We start from the raw sequence: 20,667 nt of genomic DNA on the forward strand, positions 1-20,667 counted from the left end.
AAGACTGAATTAGATGGATTTGGTGCTTCAACCCTAAAATCAATTATTAAAAGTGCTTTCAGTCATTTTAAACACACTTTTAAACGAAGAAATACAATTTCAGAATATAATAATTATACACTTAAACATATCCACCCAAGAGCTAATACCATGACAAATAATGAGACTAAATTTTTAAACAAAATGATGTTGATAATTAAATTTTTATTTAAACGTTGATTAATATGCTTATTTCCTATAATTTAGTTTGCAATTTTGATCTTTTTAGCATTATGCCATGACAAATAGACTCACTTATTTAGGTCATTACTGCAATCATCATGAATTTGATTTACTAGTTTTCCAAATTTAATATTTACTTTGCTTAAAAGTTGCAAATTTTTTTCAATGTAACGTGTACGACTAATATTCAGATGACACCTTACTTCAATGGAAAAATAAATAAATATTGCCTATGTATTTTAGTACGAGTTTAATCTTACGTATCGCCTTGCCAACTAACTAACTGACTATTTCATTTACTGACGTCACTTGTAATGTGTTATTCAGGTTAAAATATAAAAAAATATGAAAAAAATATAATTACCCAGTTGGTCACACCCTCGTATCCATCTCCCACGTTCACTGAATACACTTCCTTGTTTCCTGTACGCTCTCTCTGTAGCAGGAGCAGCAAGCATGGCGATGGCTTCACTCTCTTACACGCGCCTCCTTTCTCTGCTCTCCCTCTTCATCCTCCTCTTCCTCTTCTCTCACATTTCCTTCTCTCCCTCCTCCGTCCTCGCCGACTCCCAATTCGAAGGCTTCGACGACGCCGACGAAATCGACGATACCGACGACGACGACTCCTCACTCCCTCTCCCCACTCGCACCCATCCTTCCCTCACCACCACCTCCCAACCCGACCCACCTCCCTCCACCGATCCCTCCCTAGCCGACCCGGATCCCAACCCGATTCCCGATTCGGATTCTCTATCCACCGATCTTCCGAAGCCTTCCTCCACCAGCTTTGAGGATTGGGATGAAGATGAGTTCGAAGGCCTACCCGTCCTACCGCAGCAGAAACCGCCCCTCCACGACCCTGCAATTACTGAAAATGCCACTCCCTCCTCCGATTCCGATCCCAAACCCTCCGCTGACCCCAAGCCCCCCGCCGCGCCGAGATCCTTTGTTGTGGAGATCGCGTGCGGAGGGTTCCTGATCGTCTTCATCATCAACTACTTCACCGGGAAGCGGGTGAACGAGAACATCGCCCTGGCTTGGGCGGCGAAATTCGCCACCAAAGACTCGATTTTCGAGAAGAACTTCAGTATTTTGGGCGTCGGAGATGGCGGCGCTGGTGACGATCCGCCCTTGCTGTTGAAGGAAGGGCAGAACGTGTTCAAGTTTTACGCGAGTGGGCGGAGGTGCTGCCAGGGGCTTCTGGCGACGATGGAGCTCAAGAGCCGCCACGATTTGATCTCCTCGATTTTCAACTTGGTGGTTCCCAGTAGGGACGAGATCAATATCGAGGTTTATATGAACGATGAAGCGATGGACCACGTGGTTTTTGCCTTGGCGAGGAAGAAGTCGGCCAAGGCAATGCAGAAGGAGGTTAGGGACTTGCAGAAGTTTGCCGGGATATTGTCTCCGCCTACTGGAAGGAAGTGGGTTTCTGAGGACCTGGCGGTTATCTCCGAATCGAAGGAAGTGGCTGGTGATTTGATCACTGAGGCTGTGCTCGAACAGGTCGGTTCAATTTAATATTGGTACAAATTTCGGTTAAATGGTATTTGATTTGTGTGTTTACGTGTTAGTTTGCACTTGAAATGAGTTTTCTTTCAAGTGTTTCGTAATTTTCGTGATCATATGCAATGTATTTGATTGTGTAATTTGTATTTGAATGTAGTGGTAGATAGGCTGTATATGCACATATTTATCTCGAGAATAAGAATACTTTTCTGCGATGATAATGCCGAACAACTTATGCTTTTCATAACAGTTGGAATTCCATGAGGATGGCCAAGCTGAGGTTCCAAGTCTCAGTTTGTTAGGCGAAATGATTAGTAATTTAGTACACTCTAAATGTGGAATTACATTACATTATCAATTTGGTACTGCTTTTTTCAATTGTCTAAGGGATTTTGATCTTTCTTCTTCGTTTGTTTGACCACTACTGATTAAACCCTGTTTAAGATGGTTGATCCTTTGAGAACGATAACCTGATAACCTGTGTTTTCCCTAGACGATTCGCCCTTGGGTACTTCCCTTGTCGGTGCCTTCATCTGTGAGAACGATAACCTGTGTTTTCTTTATCATAAGAGCCATGGAAAAGTCGCTTGCTTCATCACATTTATTCTAGTTTAAAAAGGGTCTTGCATTTTTCTTAGGTCCTTGTGTTTATAAGTTATCTCTTCTGTACAAATTGACTTCCATTTAGTGTATCACATGATCGAATTGCATCGGATGTATAAAACTTTATGCAACCATACCGCAACATTCAACTTCATCGTGCTTCAGCCCTTTTACATTATTCCTCATAGGTCCCATTCTGCATGAGTTATCCATACTGTTTCTTGATTCCGCACAACTTTTTATTATTTGTTTACGCTTAGTTCCTTGTATTAATGGAACTGGCATTTGCAGGTTTTAGGTGAAAAGGCTTTTCAGAAATTTGGAAAGGGTTTCATCTACATGCATTTTTCAGATCAACATCCAGGCTCGCAAAAGAAGATGCTGTTGTTCAAGTTTGCCCTACCGGATGCTGGTAACATGGCTGATATGACTCGTCTGGTGGCGTTGGTACCTTATTATATTGATTTGATTGGGCGCTACAAGCTAAGCAGTCAGGTGGGTCAGCTTCCAGATATATTGTGGAATCAAGTTTCTACAAAATTTCCATTTGGTCCTATTTTCTAATTCTGATTGTTGCAGGCTCGATCCAAAACTGAAGCAATCAGATCAAAGGCGGCGCAAGAGGCTTACAAAGAACTCCAAAATGCAAGGCAAGAAGCATTGCAAAGAAAGAAGGCGGAGAGGAGAAAGATGATGGAGGAGGTCGAGGCTAAGCTCAGTGCAGAGAGTATTCGCAAGAAAGAAGCAAAAGAGCGTGCTCGTCAGATGAAGAAGGCAATGCCGAAGATAAAAATGACCCGTGGTAGCTGATTCTTGAATTTACATGTCATTTGTTTCCTCTTCGACTCCATTTTAGTATACGCATGGATGGTATTTTAGTTGAGTCATGCCGGCCATAAATTTTGGTTCCGCGCCCTTGCTACTGTAATTGCCTGAATTTGTTCGACTCTTAACGTTACAAACATGAGTAGGTTCTGAATGTACCAAAATTCAATGCTGCCGAAACCCCCAGCATTTCTTTGTTTACATTTTCCACTGCCAACCGGGATTTTGTTATTTTTGTCGGAATTTGAATTTTTTTTAAGGTTAAAATGTTCATATAATTAAATTATTGAGCCTATACCACTTTTTTTTAGGTGAAAAACTGTCTGAAAACTAAAAAATTTGTCTTGTAGTATGTCAAATTTTAGCATTTGGCACAGTACTAATAGGTGGAACTCCGATTGTAGCTTGAGCTTCTTGTCTGGGGGAAAATATAATTTCTGTAGCACAAGGGATTGCTTCAAGGGATGCACTTTGGATGGCAAAAGGAAGAGGTTTTAAGATGTGTGTGGAGGGCGACTCAAAGCTCGTGATCGATGCGGTCAAAGTTTCTTGTACTATTCCGTGGCAATTAAGAAATATTATTGAAGATATCAAGTGGTTGGTCTCTTCTTTCGACTCTAATTTTTTATCTCATGTTTACAGAGTGTAGACATTGAAATTTCGGTAAATAAATCTTCACCAACGCATTAAAATTACAACCTCCACTCATTTCACCAACATCATACACTCACTTCACCTACAACCTCCACTCATTCCACCAATATCATACACTCACTTCAACAACATCATACATTCACTTCACCTACAACATCCACTCACTTCACCAAAAAAATGGATGGTGGTAATTCATTCTCAAAGCCTACAAATAGGCTTCTCCATCAAGGTATCAATCATCCTAAAATTCACAGATACATTTCTCTACTCCAAAATGGAAGAGAATACTCCCCACATATCCAAAATCCTTGAAGCTTTGAAACTCTAAAGCTCTCAAGCAAATCCCGAAGAATCAAGAAAGCCCTCTTCGTTCTTCGTCAAATCCTCCTTCAAGATCAAGTCCCAACGGCCCTTGAAGAACTTCCACCAATTCAATATCAAGCCTCGACGGCCCTTGAAGAAAGTGTTCATCGTTCATCATCCGTTCATCCTAAGATCAAGCCCCAACGGCCCTTTGGATCAACAACATCAACAAATCTACACATCCAACCGTTCTTCAAGATCAAACCTAAAAGCCCTTGAAGATCTGTTCATCCGTCAACCTTCAAGATCAAGCCCAAAAGCCCTTGAAGAAACTTCAAACTATTCATCCAAGATCAAACCTTGACGGCCCTTGGATCAACAAAATATCCATAAATCAACACCTTACGGAGATCGAATCAGAGGATCAAGATAAAGAGATTGTAACCCTACAAATCCATTAACACCAAAATCTTTCTTTGTACACGTTGTTCTTGTTTCAGGAATTTCTGTGTTCACACAGAGAAGCAAATTTCTTGACATGTGCTATTACTAATACATGATTTCATTTTAATGGTTTTTCATGTTTGGGATAGGCCGTTGCCTCCTATGGCAAATAAGGCATATTTCTTTGGTTGTATCGGAACTGGTTATAATCGTGGTTACTTTATTTAATACTTTCTCATTTCCATAGAAAAAATAAAACATTTGGAAACAGGTAGGCCATTGGATGAAATTTCAAAGGCCCGGATCCGATGGCTTTGGTGGAAGAGATCCGGAGAGGATCTCTTTCCATTGATGACATCCCTTTCCGCCTGAAAATTATCGGTATATAGCGAAGATTGATGTTTGTACCCAGACGAATGTTGTATCAATGGGTTGATGTAACTTAACTCGCACTTAGTTGAGCCAATGATGGGATTAGAAGCGGCATTTATGTTGTACCATTCGAAGGAAGCCTTTTTTTGTTTAGAAATAGGTAGATTTTTGTTGTAATGAACAAAATGTAGTATGAAAAGCTCATTTTATTCTTTATTTTGTAAATTCAATAGGTTTGCTTTTGAAATGGGATTTCGATTAATTATGATTTTTTTTGTTAATTTTGGTCTCACAAACATGAATTAATGCCCAAAATAAGATGAGATTAGACGGAGGATGATATTTAATTCACATTTTTTGTCAATGAAAACTAAATAATATGCAGTGTAGGCAGAGAAAGATAATTTCCGTACATTCTTATTTATTCAATTCAAAAATAAAAAATAAATGGACATGCTGAGAAAAAACCAAACGTGCATAAATCACTTCTCAGGTGTTTTCATACTTTTCGTTTTTCCTTTGTTTTTTCTATGATCGGATTTTCCCTTTTGTGAATGTAACAAGCGACCGAGTTTGATCCAAAAATAAAAAAATAGATTCGAGTAATTATTGTTACCTGAATAGCATAAGATTAAGAGATAAATAATCATCTAACAGTCTCTTAATTAAATTACAAAAGATAAATCACTGGAAAATATAAACCAAAACTACTGTAACCCAGATTTGAAGCTTATCCTGCGAGCCAACACAGTTACCTTCCAAAATTTAATCTACCCTTTGTATTCCTAGGATGAAAAATGTCGACGACCGTCGGCGGCTAGATTAATATCCTCACTGCAGACTTGATGGCGAGTAGCTCTTCTTCCCCGACTTTCTTCCACACCCCGCCTATCATGAGATGTCCGTCGACATCTTCCCAGGATGAAACATCCTCACCTTCCGACGCGGAACCATCCACTGTCGCCCTCATCTTCTTAACACATGGGTTATCTAGGAGCTGCATATCGGAACCAGGTCTCTTGACACTGCATTGGTTTAACTCCCACTTCTCTTTTCTTCCTAGTAACTCAGGAACCTTTTCCGGAACATTAACGTCCAGAACAGGAAGGCGGCCAGAGGACCCCACAGCTCGAGGCAACATTCCAATTGGACACTGGTTCCATGATTTTGCCAGAACCCATCTGTTAGTGTCTCCGACATCAGCATCGATCCTCTTCACTACTTTGCTCTTCACTATGCGACGTTTAATCAGCTCTAGCTTCTCTGCTGCTTGACTTATAGATTCTTCTTGCTTCTTGAATTGATTATTTGAATTTATATGAACAGTATCTTCTTCAGTACCATCTGAATTTGATGAAACAAACGAAGAGAGCTTGTGCAGTTTTCCCACTAGGAAGCTGTCCCCAGTCAGCTGTGCAAGATGGGCGGCAGAATCCATGAGCTTTTTATTAGCAGAAGCTGATACAATAAGACATTTGCGTAGGAGTTCCATCAGAATTGCTTGTGGGATAGTTCGTTCTGCTGAAGAAACTTTGATTTCGGCTGCAGAGTCTATTTCATGGCGAGGGTTTAATCCTTCAACATTTTGAACGAGCCACACAAACAGAGAAGAAAGGTGTTCAACTTGGAGTACCTCAGCCCTGTGGTCTGATGATGTGCGAATCCCTCCTCCTAGACAAATTCATAAACGCAGCAACCAAGATAAGAATGCTTGGATAATCTAAATTTTGAGCAAATACAAATCACACACTCAATTTTGGTGAGTACGTCTAGCTGTAGCAAATGATGTTGAATTCATGCTATGATCGAACAAATTCAAAAGCAGGTGTCTGAACTTGCACTGTGAATTTAGGCTAGGAAATCAAATGCACATCATGCACCTAAAGAGGCATCTGGCTTTAGCTGATTATACGCAGCTACCATGAACATTCTTTCAAGAAAGCGGCTTAAACTCTTAACTGATTGAGGATTCAGTGGGAGGGCTCCTCTCCTTAAGCTGTTGTGCGGTATTTTATGCTAAAAAAGGACACCTTACAGAGACATTTCTTATGCTCAACGTTGATTACTCATCTAACCTAATTCAGCAGCTTATGCTTTAGAACTTCTGAAAACCAGAAGCTTTTCCGACCTAAAGGAGGTACGTTGCTGTTTAGTTGTCACCAAATGTGATATAGAAATGAAATATGCAGCTTTATCAGGGGAAGCCAGAGGAAATATATCTAAGCATGCAAATTTAAAAACACTCTATACTCAAGAAATCACAGTTCTGATGTGACCGTTATTGCAGGCTAGATCACTTACCCATCTCCAACATAAAAAAGCAACTCAGTTACCATGTATATATAATTAAAATCTACACACAATCTCAGCATATGTTCTACCATTCTATATCTGAATAAGGGACAAATAATACAAAAAATAAAAAAATAAGGTCACGTGATTACCCGTCTCATATATCACTCTTTCCCGAGTCTCAATCATATCAAGAACTGCATTCAGAAGAGCGAGAAGCAACTCTGGTTCCTTGTTTGAAAATTTTGTTATCACAAGCTTCCACTCATTCAACGAAACAAGTAGTCTTGGGCCACTTTGGGTGTTTACTGGAAGCTCCGATGAGTCTGAGGAATTTATAGACTCCAACAAGAACTCCAACAGTACAGAAACAACTTCTGAGGAGAAGGAAGAATACATCCCAATAAGACTTTTCAATATCCTTGTACGGTCTTTTTTTAAACCTGGAAATGAAGTACCTCAATTAATAACCATACTTACAAAACATCCATGTTTTAAAATACATCTTGTTCTTGAATCACGGACATCCGATTAGAATTATGATGGCTGTGTGCACAATATAAGAGTAAGTCAGGTGTAGCATTACATCAAATAAAACGTTCTAATCACCTACTACATTTTCTAAACATTCTAATCAACAATAGCAATTTTTTTTTTTTTTGGTCAATACAACAATAGGAATTAGGCATACAAGTATAAAAAGAGAAATATGCAGGTGTAGCATTACATCAAATAAAACGTGTTAAATCAAACCCAAAACATGACATACACATGGACTACATGGACATGTCTCAGTAGAGTATACGTCGTACACATGATACATGTCAATATTGACTTCCTTACAACAGCTTAGCCAAGTAAATTCCATTTCCTTGGAACACAACATGACAATCAACAGTTTTCTGACCTTCCCTTGTGATTGCGAGATAGCTTGCTGATTGAAATACATACCATGATAATCCATTCCCATTCCATCATAAAGAATATTCCCCAAAACTTGCAAGAAAAAAAAAAAACTTGGACAAGCATTTCAGCATTGGAGAAAATTACGAATTCCTAATTTTACGGACATTTTAAAATTCTATCAGAAAAATAACTCCGAACTTATTGTCTAAGATTACTCCTTTACAAAGAATGGGTGAAGACTGAAAAGTCCTAACCATACAAACAAGAAACATCCCCAGGAGATGAAAACATCACAATCCCTACAAAATGTAGCTGCAAGTAATATGAAAAGATATATACGGTGCACCGCATATTTTCTCTATGCAAAAGCATCAGAAAATATTGTATCCTATATATATCAGAGATTTAGTCACTATAATCAATATAACTTGAATAAATGCAAATTTCATACCGCGCTTTTTCTTGACATTTGAAGAACGGGATTGAGGAGTTGTCTTAACTCTAAAGCAGAAGGCCAATTCATGCAATTTAGACCATATTTCATTTCTGATATTATCAGTTTCATTACCATGAAATGGAATTTCCTTCTTCTGAGGCTCCCAGTAATAGCACTTCAACCAATGAAGGGCCTAAAAACACCAACCAGGGATAATGTTTAACTTCTCAAATTTAAAGCAAGTCATCCTCTTCCAAACAACTCGTATATAATCATTGAAGTGTTCCAGTAGGCAAAAAAAGGGCAAAAAGGAACAAATTGTCATGAATTAAAATGAACCTGTAACAGAGCCATAAAGGGTTACGATAACTGTAGAGGGGCCTTTTTATGCTCAGACATAATAATATCTGGTGATATTCATGAAGTCAAAATTATTAAAAGACTAACTGTAAAGGGTTTGTTTTCAGAAACAAGTTTAATCTTCCCTATTCATATTTTCTCTTTTTGGGTCAATTTAATCTTCCCTATTCAAGATCTGAAAGTTCTAGCCTATGAAAGTGATAGCTAGAAACATATTGAGATAATAATATCATTTTGTTACAATTGAAAAGCAGAATATGATGTCTTCCAGCCAAAATAGGCTGGAATAAAGCCAAGTGTGGGAAACCTGAAATAAGAATCTGCTCTCATCAGAAAACGTGTCCCCTATGTTTATATGGAAAAACAAAACCGGTTTGCACAACTTTATAGAATTCAGACATACTATCAAATAAAACCACCATTTTGTGCAGCACCCACAAGTAGTTTAATCAAACATCAAACGATGTCTAACTCGGATTCTATTATAATTATTCATTGTCAAATAGACTGGATTTCTCAAACATAAAATCTAAAAGTTGATTAAGCATTTGAAGAGTATGAAGGTGGGAAGTTTTTGATATACCAAGCATAATATGTACCTTAACTGAAGCAGTACGAACAACGTCAAGTGCGGGAAGTTCACGGTGAGATCCCTCTAAACAATTAAGCAATAATAAAGTGAAAAATAAAAATAAATTCAAAAAATTATTTAAAATACCCAAACCCCTGTGCGCAAAGTAGGCATAAGTCGAATGGGCATGGTTGGTTATCTAACAGAAAAGCCTAAAGGCTTAACCAACAAACAAAAGATTACAAGATAAAAGTTGGAGCTGCTCACCATGACGAACATCAATCAGTGTACGTGGAATGCCAATTGCATCAGCAGCCACAGCAATTGACACCTCTGTTTTTTTCCGTGTCTTCTCAACCACACCATTCACAAGCCTTCAGAAACAAGCCAACTAGTGTTAAGGTGATTATTTATGTAACATCACATGAGACAATGACAAACAGAAAAAGGAGGCAAAATAATTATGAGCTTAAACATTAATCCCCTATGAATTGAATACAGAATTTCTCTGTTCTATGTCTACTATGAAAACCTCAAAAATTATCATGATATGTTACTAATATCAGTTATGTGATGGGACAGCTTTAAAAAATTATGCATGCTATACTTACAAGAACCCATTGCACAAGATATCTTAAATTGAAGATAATACGCAGTGAATGCACGTATCAAGAAAAAATTCCCGACAAAAAATTCGGATGCTTAAAGATTCTTCCAAATGACCCTTACTAAGAACATATATATCTACTATACATCCATAATAGCTGGGATAAGTCAAAGACTATGCAATAATTCGTAGAAACATGAAAAAAGATCCAACACTTGATACAACTAGCTATTTAACATGCTTGCTGCCCATATATGAGTCGAAGTAGTCTACCTCTCCGTCAAACCCACTACAAACTACCTCCCAAAGAGAGCGAGTGAGAGAGAGAAAGTGTGTGTGTGTGTGTGTGTGTGTGTGTGTTTTGATTAAGGACTATAGTTTTGATTCAGCATTATAGTTTATCAAGGACCATGTTTCTACTAATTATTGCACTGTGCTTATTATGATACTATTACTAAGAACATGCATCCATACATCACAAAATGATAAGGAGTAAAGAAAAGAATGGAGAGATTTAAGAGCACAAAATTAAAGGAACCTCACCTCATGATTGCCATACAATATAACATGGCCAGCATTTCCTCCGAGAGTGAAGCATCAATTGATTGATCTGTTCTGGAATTATCTAAAGCATCATTTGACTGGTCCTTTCTATAATTCAAAAACACGTACACAAAGTTGTTGGCAAAGTAGGACAAATACATTATCTTTTGAAGAAATTCAAAACAATATAAGAGATATAAATATATACAAACATAACCACAAAGCAAACAGCATTTAGCATAAAGTATTCCCTCCCCCACCCCCACCGGGTAAAAACAGATATAAGTTGATCCAAACAGGTGCATAGGAGTTGGAGTAAAAGCTACCTAAAGTGAGGATCTTTTCGTTGAATTTCAATAATTGATGCTGTAACTTCAATCGTAATAGGAAGACAGCCTCTGCTTCTCCATGTTGATATCTGTAAACAACAATTAAAACATAAAAAGAATTTATGTCATTGCCAGCAACCTCACAAAAAAATTCAATTTAAAGGAAAAAACTCTTTAAAAAGTAATTGTGTCCATTAATTTTCAAAATTATCGCAATGGATACACAAGATTCAAACAAGCAATATCCACGTGAAATTTCTAACATAACATTTTCTTGTTTTCCATGGTAAGCAAAATGAAAACATGAAGTTGGGTTTCTCTTACTCTTCTCAAAGCGGAAGCCACAAAATCAGGTGAATTAGAGAAGAGAGATTTGTCAACAAAGAGCCACTCATCCCAGCTCAACCAAGGCACCAATTTGTAGCTGTAAGGTGATGATGATGACGACTTTGATATACCCAACTCCTCATTATCTCTTGATTTTTCCGTGAACCCCAAAAGTTCTTCCATTACAACTCTTCCACTCGCTTTACCTCTACACAACTAATAACAAAAAAACAAGTACAGATGAGAGAATAGTATTAGGAAATTTTATACAAAATACAAAATAAACTTTTCCAAATTAAAGCTCCAGAGGTAGCCAGAATTCTCAGCTCTGATGCACAATACTTAACATTCTAAACTCCTATTTAAAGCACATATCATCATAAATTCAGCCATAACTGAACACATAAACATGATTGTCTAATTCTTTTGGTTTTATATGCACTAATTAAAACTGCTGTGCTACTGTAGCTCTGGATCAATCCAAAAGCCCTAATACAACAACAACAACAACAACAACAACAAAGCCTTTTCCCACTAAGTGGGGTCGGCTATATGAATCCTAGAACGCCATTGCGCTCGGTTTTGTGTCATGTCCTCCGTTAGATCCAAGTACTCAAGTCTTTTCTTAGGGTCTCTTCCAAAGTTTTCCTAGGTCTTCCTCTACCCCTTCGGCCCTGAACCTCTGTCCCGTAGTCGCATTTTCGAACCGGAGCGTCAGTTGGCCTTCTTTGCACATGTCCAAACCACCGGAACCGATTTTCTCTCATATTTCCTTCAATTTTGGCTACTCCTACTTTACCTCGGATATCCTCATTCCCAATCTTATCCTTTCTCGTGTGCCCATACATCCCACGAAGCATCCTCATCTCCGCTACACCCATTTTGTGTACGTGTTGATGCTTCACCGCCCAACATTCTGTGCCATACAACATCGCTGGCCTTATTGCCGTCCTATAAAATTTTTCCCTTGAGCTTCAGTGGCCTACGACGGTCACACAACACGCCGGATGCACTCTTACACTTCATCCATCCAGCTTGTATTCTTTTGTTGAGATCTCCATCTAATTCTCCGTTCTCTTGCAAGATAGATCCTAATGCTTGAATAAAACTGACAAGCTACCCTAAAAGAAAAAGACAGCTTCATGTCATTCAGTTACCTTGTTCTATCAAAACTCAGGCACCATCTAGCTTCAATATCAACCCAACATAAAATCAACAACACACCAAAACCATCTCTAGTTTCACTTGTGATTGATTATAAAATAATAGTGGACCATATAAACAAAAGAAGGGATGGTAAAAATAAAGATAACAATGAACAACAAGAGCATGGCTCCTAAACTATCAAGTCACAATAATGTGCAGACCCAACCTAGATGATGACACAATAGAATGCACAAAATGAATACATTAGAAAGTTTGCTTGCAATAGCACTTGTATCAATTCTATCCACAAAATAAAAGCTTTCCTAATAAGAATTGAATCAAATCGTTTCCTTCTCCAACATGTTAGCTACTCAAAAAATTCAAGTCTAGAAACCTATTATCATTTATAAAACTATTACATGAATTTCAGATTTCATTCTCAAAAGGCAACACAGTAGGATAATCACATAAAGAACGTCAAACATCTAACTTCTAATACTCATACCAGTACCCACAGAAGATATGAAAGGAGGTATCTGAAATATTATTTGCACAATAAAATCCAAGCCTTGGCAAGTTAGCATACAAAAGGGCAATCTTACCAAGATAATTTAACAACTCATTTGTTCAAATCAAACACAACTCAAATTTATCAAGGTAATGAAGCATTTAAACAAATCATCTCAAGGAGCAGAAAACACTAAGTAACACACTCACCAGATAACAACTAAAATCCAATTAGGCAGAGACTTAACTCCAACTAGGATGAAATTTAAAACCCTCAACGGAAAAGTGTGACGACACCACAGGAAAAGAATGCAATTTGTATGCAGGAGAAAAAGAAAATAATTTAACTTGATGCAATACCATTGTTATTTATAAACTACACTGCCACTAAATTTTTTGCCGAAGATACTTAGTTTCCTGTATGTCTCCAAAATAACAGCTGTCCTTTCAACAACCCACTTCCTCTCACTAAAGGTAAAACCAGCTTTGCCCGCATCAGATCCTGGGCAGCATTTATGCCTTCCGTAGCAACAGTGTGGTATATCATCCAATAGATTAACTCATCTTCTCAATCAAAATACACATCATGCCACCAAAGCATTATACTTATCACATCAATCTCTATATGACCTCCCTCAAATTTCCATTTCATCATTGCAGCATTATTAGAATCATCAAATGCAGCATCTCAAGAGCAATTCTCATTGATCTCCTCTCCCAGTTCTTCTATACCACAATTATCAGCTGACAGAAATCAGTCTTCTACCATCAGAGGCCAAAACAAGATTCGAATTATGCCTTCTTGGTATCTTATTCATGAGATGAATGTACCGATACCGAATACCCATTAATGGGTGTTTCTCAATCAAGAAGTTCTTCCTATATGCCTCCCTTAGTACCACAGTCTGTGTCCTAATTTTATTTGAAACATAAAAGATTCCTGGGTGATGCACCACAGCCTTTTTCAACCTAGACCTTTCGAACCCCAAATACTCTCCCAAAACATACAAATTTTCCCTCTCGGTCTTCTTGGAAACCATAAGCCAAAGAACTTCATGAAGCACTGCCACCGTCCACTTCTCTGCCTGATCGCTATTTGCTGAAAGATGGGCTGCATTTTCGTATGGTGAAATATATGGCAATCTCTGCCATTCCTCAACCCAATCTTTCACCCTCTTATCCAAATCAAACCCTTTTGGAAAGTTCATTGGAAATGCAATGTGCTTCAACATCTTCTCACTCAGGTCAACCATTATTGCCCTTTTCTCCAATTGAGATAAAGCAAGCTCCTTTCTCCAACAAACAAGCCCCAACGCAAGCTCTAGTTTCCCAGTTACTGCATCCTCAACCTCACAAACCTGAAAATAATCTGGGAAATCAGCAAGAAGGGTACCCACAATATCATGAGGTAGACCCAAATCCCATTTCAATCTGTTAATCAGGTGCATGGGCAACTTGGTCCCTCTGGTGAGCATCAAAACCTTAGAAAGTCGTTCAATGGCGTTGTATTTGTTAGGCATGAAGGTATGAATGGCTGACTCTTCTTTATGGAGTGAGAGGATTTGTGGGGTGAGCTTGACATGGGGAGGGAGGCCAGGGGAGGGCTGGAATATGGAGAAGAAGGAAGGATATTTATGGAAAAATTTGGAGGATGTAGTGGGGAGGTCAAGGTGGGGTTTGAGCAAAGAAGCTGCAGAGAGAGGGAGGGACTGAGAAGGATTGGAGAGGATTTGGTTCTTCAAAGAAATGGATTGTTTAAGGTCTTTCTCTCGTTCAACTACGTAGTCCAAATATGGATCTCGGACCCATTTTACCTTGGCGTTCACAAAGGTCCTGATGGTGTTGAACCGATGGGGGAGTTTCCTAATCAGAGACATAGCCATGACTCCGATGATCAAACCTATCATCAGAGCCCATATCAGAAACAATTCATCCAGCAATAGAAATTTTCAAAGAAAAATAAGAAAATCCACCAAGCAGACACTGACATAGGATTAAAATTGTAATCTAAATCATCCATATTGCTAGGAAGAGAATCATAAGAGTTAAACTGTGTACTTCCACCCATACTTCAAGGTGGTGGCACAAGAATAACTAGGAACCTGAAATACACACTGATGTCGTAGAGATACGTGTATCTTCATATTCTCAATTCCCTTGAAAACAAACCGAAATATTGAGAAGTAGCCAATCCTCATTGTCTAATTTCTAGACTAAACCAATGTAAAGAACTTCAACCTTCATGTGGAAGGCATTTATTCAAACTAGAAGGCATACCCTAAGTTATAACAAAGAAAGTAAAGCAAAGCAGGAAAAAAAATAAACAAAATAAGAGTAAGACAAATTTAACATCTGAACCTATTAATCTATTATATATCGACTAACGAATAATTGTCAACCAAATGCATGTCAAATTAAAAACGTAAGAAATATAGATAGCATTCTCAGTCTTCCAAGTCCATCCCCACCATGAGTATGTTATCATTAAGGTTTGCACAGGCAGTTGGAGTTAGGCTATGAAAGCTTGTACAACTTCAGTTCACCCACTACAAACCCATTTCAAAATTCACACCCAATGCAAAACGAATCACTCCTATCAAATCCAAGCACCATTTGTTTTTCTCTCTAAGATTCAATTTCATATTACTTTTTTCTGCAAAAACTGCAGAAACTGTCCAAAAAAAAAACAATTTTAATCTTACTTCTTAGCAATCAAGACAAAAGAAATATGCCAAATTTAACACTCAAATTGAAAGAGCAAAGTATGAGTATGAAATAAAGGGCAGACCAGAACAAGCAACGCAAAAAATTGTTTTAACAACTCCACGTTTCCAAACTTACCAGCCAACTCAGCCACGAGAAACGGAGATAAACACTGTGACCGTCTGAGCCGGCGACGGGAAGGAAACCGCTTTCAATCAACAGTGACCGGCGGACTTAGTGAGTTGGCACGGAGCGCTCATGGTGTCGGCGAAGATTTGCTCGGGGTTTTAGGGACTACACTCACGGCGCTTTTTTCTTTGGGCCGAATTAGCCACACGCCCATTTCAGACATTTTGGGCTAAATATTAACATTTCCGTCGTCAATACTCTTAATACCACCTCCAACCTCCGACAGAGAGGATCAAATGACCGAAAATAGTCCGAAAACAGTCTCCAAACAAGGGCCAGGTAAAAGGGCTTGTGGTTCCTACTGAACAAAAAAGGGCCAAAGGGCCAACCGATTGGCTCAAATGAGCCAATCAGCCGGCCACAGCCAGGCCACATGATGACATCATTTTTTTTTTTTTACATTAAGTAACATAAAACAACATTAAATAATATATAAAACTTTAAATAACATTAAGTAACATTAAACAACATAAAAATATATATTAACAACATGAAACTTAAACAACATTTTAAAAACATTTAACAACATGAAAATTATTGACGTAACATAAAATTAGTGAGTTAATTTAATTTAAGTAACCATAATAATTCAATTAAAATAATAAATTATGTTTGGCTTGGCCCTATGACCCTTTGGCCCTCGGTTGGAGATGATTTTTAGTGACAGGGCTATGTTTGGCTTGGCCCTCAGTTGGACACGGTAAGAAATATGATCATGCACTGTTCATTAAAATATTAATTTCTTAGAAGACCAGAGGGCTAAAACGAGCTCTCTGGCCCTCCTTCGGTTAGGAGATGGTCTTAGGCCAACCCTGGGCAACCAGCCCTTTAGCCCTTTCAGATTCCGTAGGACCCACGAGCCCTATGGCCTAGCCCTCGGTTGGAAAGGATTTTCAGGCTATTTTTAACCATCTAGCCCTCTGAACCATTCGGTTGAAAATGACCTTACAGGGCCAACTTATGGCCCGTTTGATAACTTTCGTTTATTTTAGTTTTTTTTTTTTAAGAACAAACAATATTATTGACACTAAGAGAAATGAGGTCGGTCTAGCCTGATAATGGGCTAGCAATAATATGATTGAATCAAATCTAAGACATGTCACTTACAACTGAAGAGAAATATCATGATACCGTTGTACTGAGTGGTTTTTTTTTTAAGCAAAAATAATGAAAAGTCCAAAAAAACTTCTCTTTTAACGAAAAGCCATTTTTAAAGGTGTAGTGAATAGTGTCAGTTAAAGGTAAAAATGTGGTTTTTCGTTAAAAGTAAACAGTATCGGAAGTGTTTTGTTAAAACTCCCTCTTTTTTTAACTAACGGTATTATTTACACTAAAATGATGAGAAAGTGGACGAAGTCTTACAATGAGTTAGCCATAATAATATGGCTCAAAATCGCCCTTGAGCGATAATAAAGTGGGTGAAACCTTACAATGAGATAGCCATAATAATATAGCTCAGAATTGCCTTTGAGCAAAAATCAAACTTAAGATCGTTTACTTACAAATGCGGAATAATACCATTAGACTGTAGTATTAAATGACTTTGTTGATTTTGGTTTAGTTTGTAATTTTTGGTTAGAAATAAGGAATAATTACAAAGAAGAAATTACGGATGAATAAGGATTTAAGAATGATGTAGACGAAAGATGAAAATGCACATGATGTGGTACTAGGGGTGCAAGTTGGATAGGAATTTCCAATTCCCATCATTTTGAATCGAAAAGTTCTAAAATATTCCATCTGATTAAAATATAAAACCAAAATTCTAAAAAAATGGTATAGGAATTGGAATGTATTTGAATATTTCGAATCTGATCCGAAATATTCTGAAACTTCCCAACTTTATTACATTTCATACACTTAATTATGTACTTACTGAGTTATCACCCCTTTAGTATAATACAAGAATACAGCCATATCTAACCCTAAATTGAGCACCTGATCGATCCCCAGATGATCAAACAAACCCTAGATTCAATTTTCTCAAACCATACAGCAAAAGGAACAAACTTGAATACCCTCGTACCCTCCAAACGGAAAGGGAAAAATAAGAGAATGCTTTAAATGACATGTTTATTCTTCTTGTGAAGAGGTATAATATACAATCCTAAGCCTTATTAAATAGGAAAGAATAATTACAGGAGCTTACAAAGAAATTTCTCCCAGATTACACGGGATCTATCCTAAACTAGGAAATCCTAAATTATAGGAAACTATACAAGTCAACACTTCCCCTCAAGTTGGTGCATATATGTTACACATGCCCAACTTGTCTAGAAACTTATAAAACTTTTCACTAGAAACTGTTTTGGTGAGAATGTCAGTTATTTGATCTTCCGTTCTGATTGGATGAACTTCAATTATTTTACCTTCTAGCTTTTCTTTAATAAAGAACCTGTCAACCTCCACATGTTTAGTTATATCATGTTGCACCAGATTATGAGCAATATCGCGAGCAGCCTTATTATCACAAAACAACTTCATCGGTTGATTATGTTTAACACCCAAATCTTGTAGTAGTAGTTTAAGCCATAAAATCTCACAAATACCAAGGGCCATACTTCTGTATTCTGCTTCTGCACTCGACCTTGCTACTACTTCCTGCTTCTTGCTTTTCCAAGTAACCAGATTTCCACCAACAAAGGTGAAATAACCTGATGTTGAGCGCCTATCATCATTCGAACCAGCCCAGTCAGCATCTATATAACCTTTAATACTAAAATGACCATTCTTTTGAAACAAAATCCCTGTCCCTGGACTTCCTTTCAAATAACTCAATATCCTCATAACTTTATTCATGTGTTGTTCTCCTGGAACATGCATGTATTGACTAACAACACTCAAGGCATGAGCAAGGTTTGGTCTAGTATGTGCCAAATACATTAATCTTCCCACTAACTGTTGATACCTCCCTTTATCTCCCGGTACTTGGTTTAAATCAATGCTCAACTTCATTCCTTCTGCCAACGGAGTAGTCACGGGTTTGAACGCTGACATGCCAGTTTCTTTTAACAGATCAAGAATATTTTCTCTGTGACAAGAAGATTCCTGACTTGCTCCTTGATACCTCAATCCCAAGAAAATATTTCAGAGACCCAAGATCCTTCATCTCGAATTTTGTACTTAAATATTTGTGCAAGGCTGCACGCTCATCCAGATCATTACCGGTAACTACCATGCCATCCACATATACAATGAGTGATATAAGCTTTCCATTCCGACGTTTCAAGAACATTGTGTGATCACAGTTGCTTTCCTTATATCCAAATGCTCTCATAAATTTAGTAAATCTACCGAACCACGCTATTGAAGACTGCTTCAACCCATACAATGATTTCCGAAACATGCACACCTTTTTCTATGCATATCTAGAACATTACTCCCTGGTGGGAGTTCCATGTAAATCTCTTCTGTCAAATCCCCATGTAAGAAGACATTCTTCACATCGAATTGTTGTAATGGCCAATTAAGATTTGCAGCCAAGGATAACAAAACACGGACTGTATTGATCTTAGCCACATGAGCAAATGTATCTGTATAGTCAATTCCATATTTTTGAGTGTATCATTTTGCTACTAGTTTTGCCTTGAAGCGATCCACCGTCCCATCAGCTTTGTACTTCACCGTATAAACCCATTTGTATCCCACAGGTTTCTTACCAGCTGGCAAGTCTGTGATCTCCCACGTAGCATTCTTCTTCAAAGACTTCAACTTTTTATTCATTGCTGCTTTCCAACGTGGATCAACTAAAGCTTCCTATACACTGTTAGGAATAGATACAGTAGATAATTGATGCACATCATTTGATTCTAACAGGTGACTGGTGGACATATAATTACTTAACGGGTATAACACATTAGACTCAAGGTTGGGCTTACTCATCAAATACCTAGTTTTGCATTTAAGGTCGGTTTCATAAGTAAGTTTAGGAATACCTCAGTTGACGCGATCAGGGAGACAACGTGGTGGTGGTCAATTCGGGATCGAAGGTGATTGATTATGGTTATTAGGACTTAAGATCGGCTGTGAGATAGCTGGCGACATAAGATTGTCCGGTGGTGAGGAAACTGGCAGTGAGCTATCAGGCAGTAAGTTATCTGGCGATGTTGAGTCGACCCTTTCAAAGTTTTCAACATTGTTTTCATGTGAATGATCACCACTTGTCTCCAAGACATTACCACTTAGCTCCAATTCATTCACATCATTGTTTTTGTGTGAATGATCACCACTTAGCTCCAAGACATCACCACTTCAATCCAAATCATCCACACTCTCTATATCTGGAATAGTATAATCAAGAGTTTAAACTTTTGTCTGATTCTCCCCCTGAAGTGAAGACTCTAGATTGACAAAGTATATATCATTCTCATGAAACACAACATCCACTGTGACAAACAATTTTTTTCGTTAGATGGTGATAACAACGATACCCTTTTTTATTTGAGGCATACCCCACAAACACACACCGTAAGGCCCGAGGTTCAAGCTTACTTCTCTGCTGTTTATGAAGATGAATGAATGCCACATAGTCAAACACGTGAGGTGGAAGATTAGGAACTGTGGGAGCATCAACATATGAAGAGAGAGTCTGGAGCGGTGTTTAAAAGTCGACTGATCGGGATGGAACACGATTCATGAAATAGCAGCTGAGGTGAGAGCTTATCCCCAAAAGGATAATGAGAGACACGCCTCGAGTAAAGAAGCACGAACAACCTCTAAAAGCTGACGATTCTTGCGTTATGCAACACCATTTTGTTGTGGAGTATATGGACATGTGGTCTGATGAACAATACCATGATGATCAAGAAAGGCACGAAGT

The 20,667-nt window shown here is 38.1% G+C and overlaps 2 protein-coding genes across 6 annotated transcripts; one reads left to right on the forward strand and one right to left on the reverse strand.

Annotated features, from left to right (window-relative positions):
* The first annotated feature begins 585 nt into the window (after positions 1 to 585).
* LOC103402409 (uncharacterized protein At5g49945-like) lies at positions 586 to 3,358 on the forward strand. The gene is made up of 3 exons (XM_008341155.4): positions 586 to 1,728; positions 2,626 to 2,829; positions 2,914 to 3,358. The coding sequence occupies exons 1-3, from the start codon at positions 679 to 681 to the stop codon at positions 3,142 to 3,144; spliced, it is 1,485 nt and encodes a 494-aa protein (XP_008339377.2). The 5' UTR covers positions 586 to 678; the 3' UTR covers positions 3,145 to 3,358.
* Positions 3,359 to 5,529: 2,171 nt separating this feature from the next.
* LOC103402411 (uncharacterized) lies at positions 5,530 to 15,994 on the reverse strand. Of its 5 annotated transcripts, none has more exons than XM_017323224.3 (10): positions 15,798 to 15,982; positions 14,771 to 14,856; positions 11,301 to 11,519; positions 10,974 to 11,065; positions 10,648 to 10,755; positions 9,765 to 9,871; positions 9,526 to 9,581; positions 8,582 to 8,759; positions 7,377 to 7,667; positions 5,530 to 6,603 (listed from the first exon to the last, which is right to left on the reverse strand). In XM_017323224.3, the coding sequence occupies exons 2-10, from the start codon at positions 14,837 to 14,839 to the stop codon at positions 5,750 to 5,752; spliced, it is 1,974 nt and encodes a 657-aa protein (XP_017178713.2). In that variant the 5' UTR covers positions 14,840 to 14,856; positions 15,798 to 15,982; the 3' UTR covers positions 5,530 to 5,749. The 5 variants fall into 5 exon arrangements, with proteins under 5 accessions (XP_017178713.2, XP_070670627.1, XP_070670626.1 ...); XM_070814526.1 differs by having other exon boundaries at positions 13,317 to 14,819; positions 15,798 to 15,914; XM_070814525.1 differs by having other exon boundaries at positions 13,317 to 14,856; positions 15,798 to 15,914.
* Positions 15,995 to 20,667: the final 4,673 nt, after the last annotated feature.

This window comes from Malus domestica, chromosome 15 (assembly GCF_042453785.1).
Source record: "Malus domestica chromosome 15, GDT2T_hap1".
NCBI lineage: Eukaryota > Viridiplantae > Streptophyta > Magnoliopsida > Rosales > Rosaceae > Malus > Malus domestica.

Coding starts and splice junctions, on each gene's coding strand:
- LOC103402411 (XM_017323224.3), bottom strand. CDS start 14,839: ATGGCTATGTCTCTGATTAGGAAACTCCCCCATCGGTTCAACACCATC. Junction 11,066..11,300: donor TGGCTTCCGCTTTGAGAAGA/GTAAGAGAAACC, acceptor TGTTGTTTACAG/ATATCAACATGGAGAAGCAG. Junction 9,872..10,647: donor TATTGTATGGCAATCATGAG/GTGAGGTTCCTT, acceptor TTGTTTCTGAAG/GCTTGTGAATGGTGTGGTTG.
- LOC103402409 (XM_008341155.4), top strand. CDS start 679: ATGGCGATGGCTTCACTCTCTTACACGCGCCTCCTTTCTCTGCTCTCC. Junction 1,729..2,625: donor CTGAGGCTGTGCTCGAACAG/GTCGGTTCAATT, acceptor TGGCATTTGCAG/GTTTTAGGTGAAAAGGCTTT. Junction 2,830..2,913: donor GCTACAAGCTAAGCAGTCAG/GTGGGTCAGCTT, acceptor TGATTGTTGCAG/GCTCGATCCAAAACTGAAGC.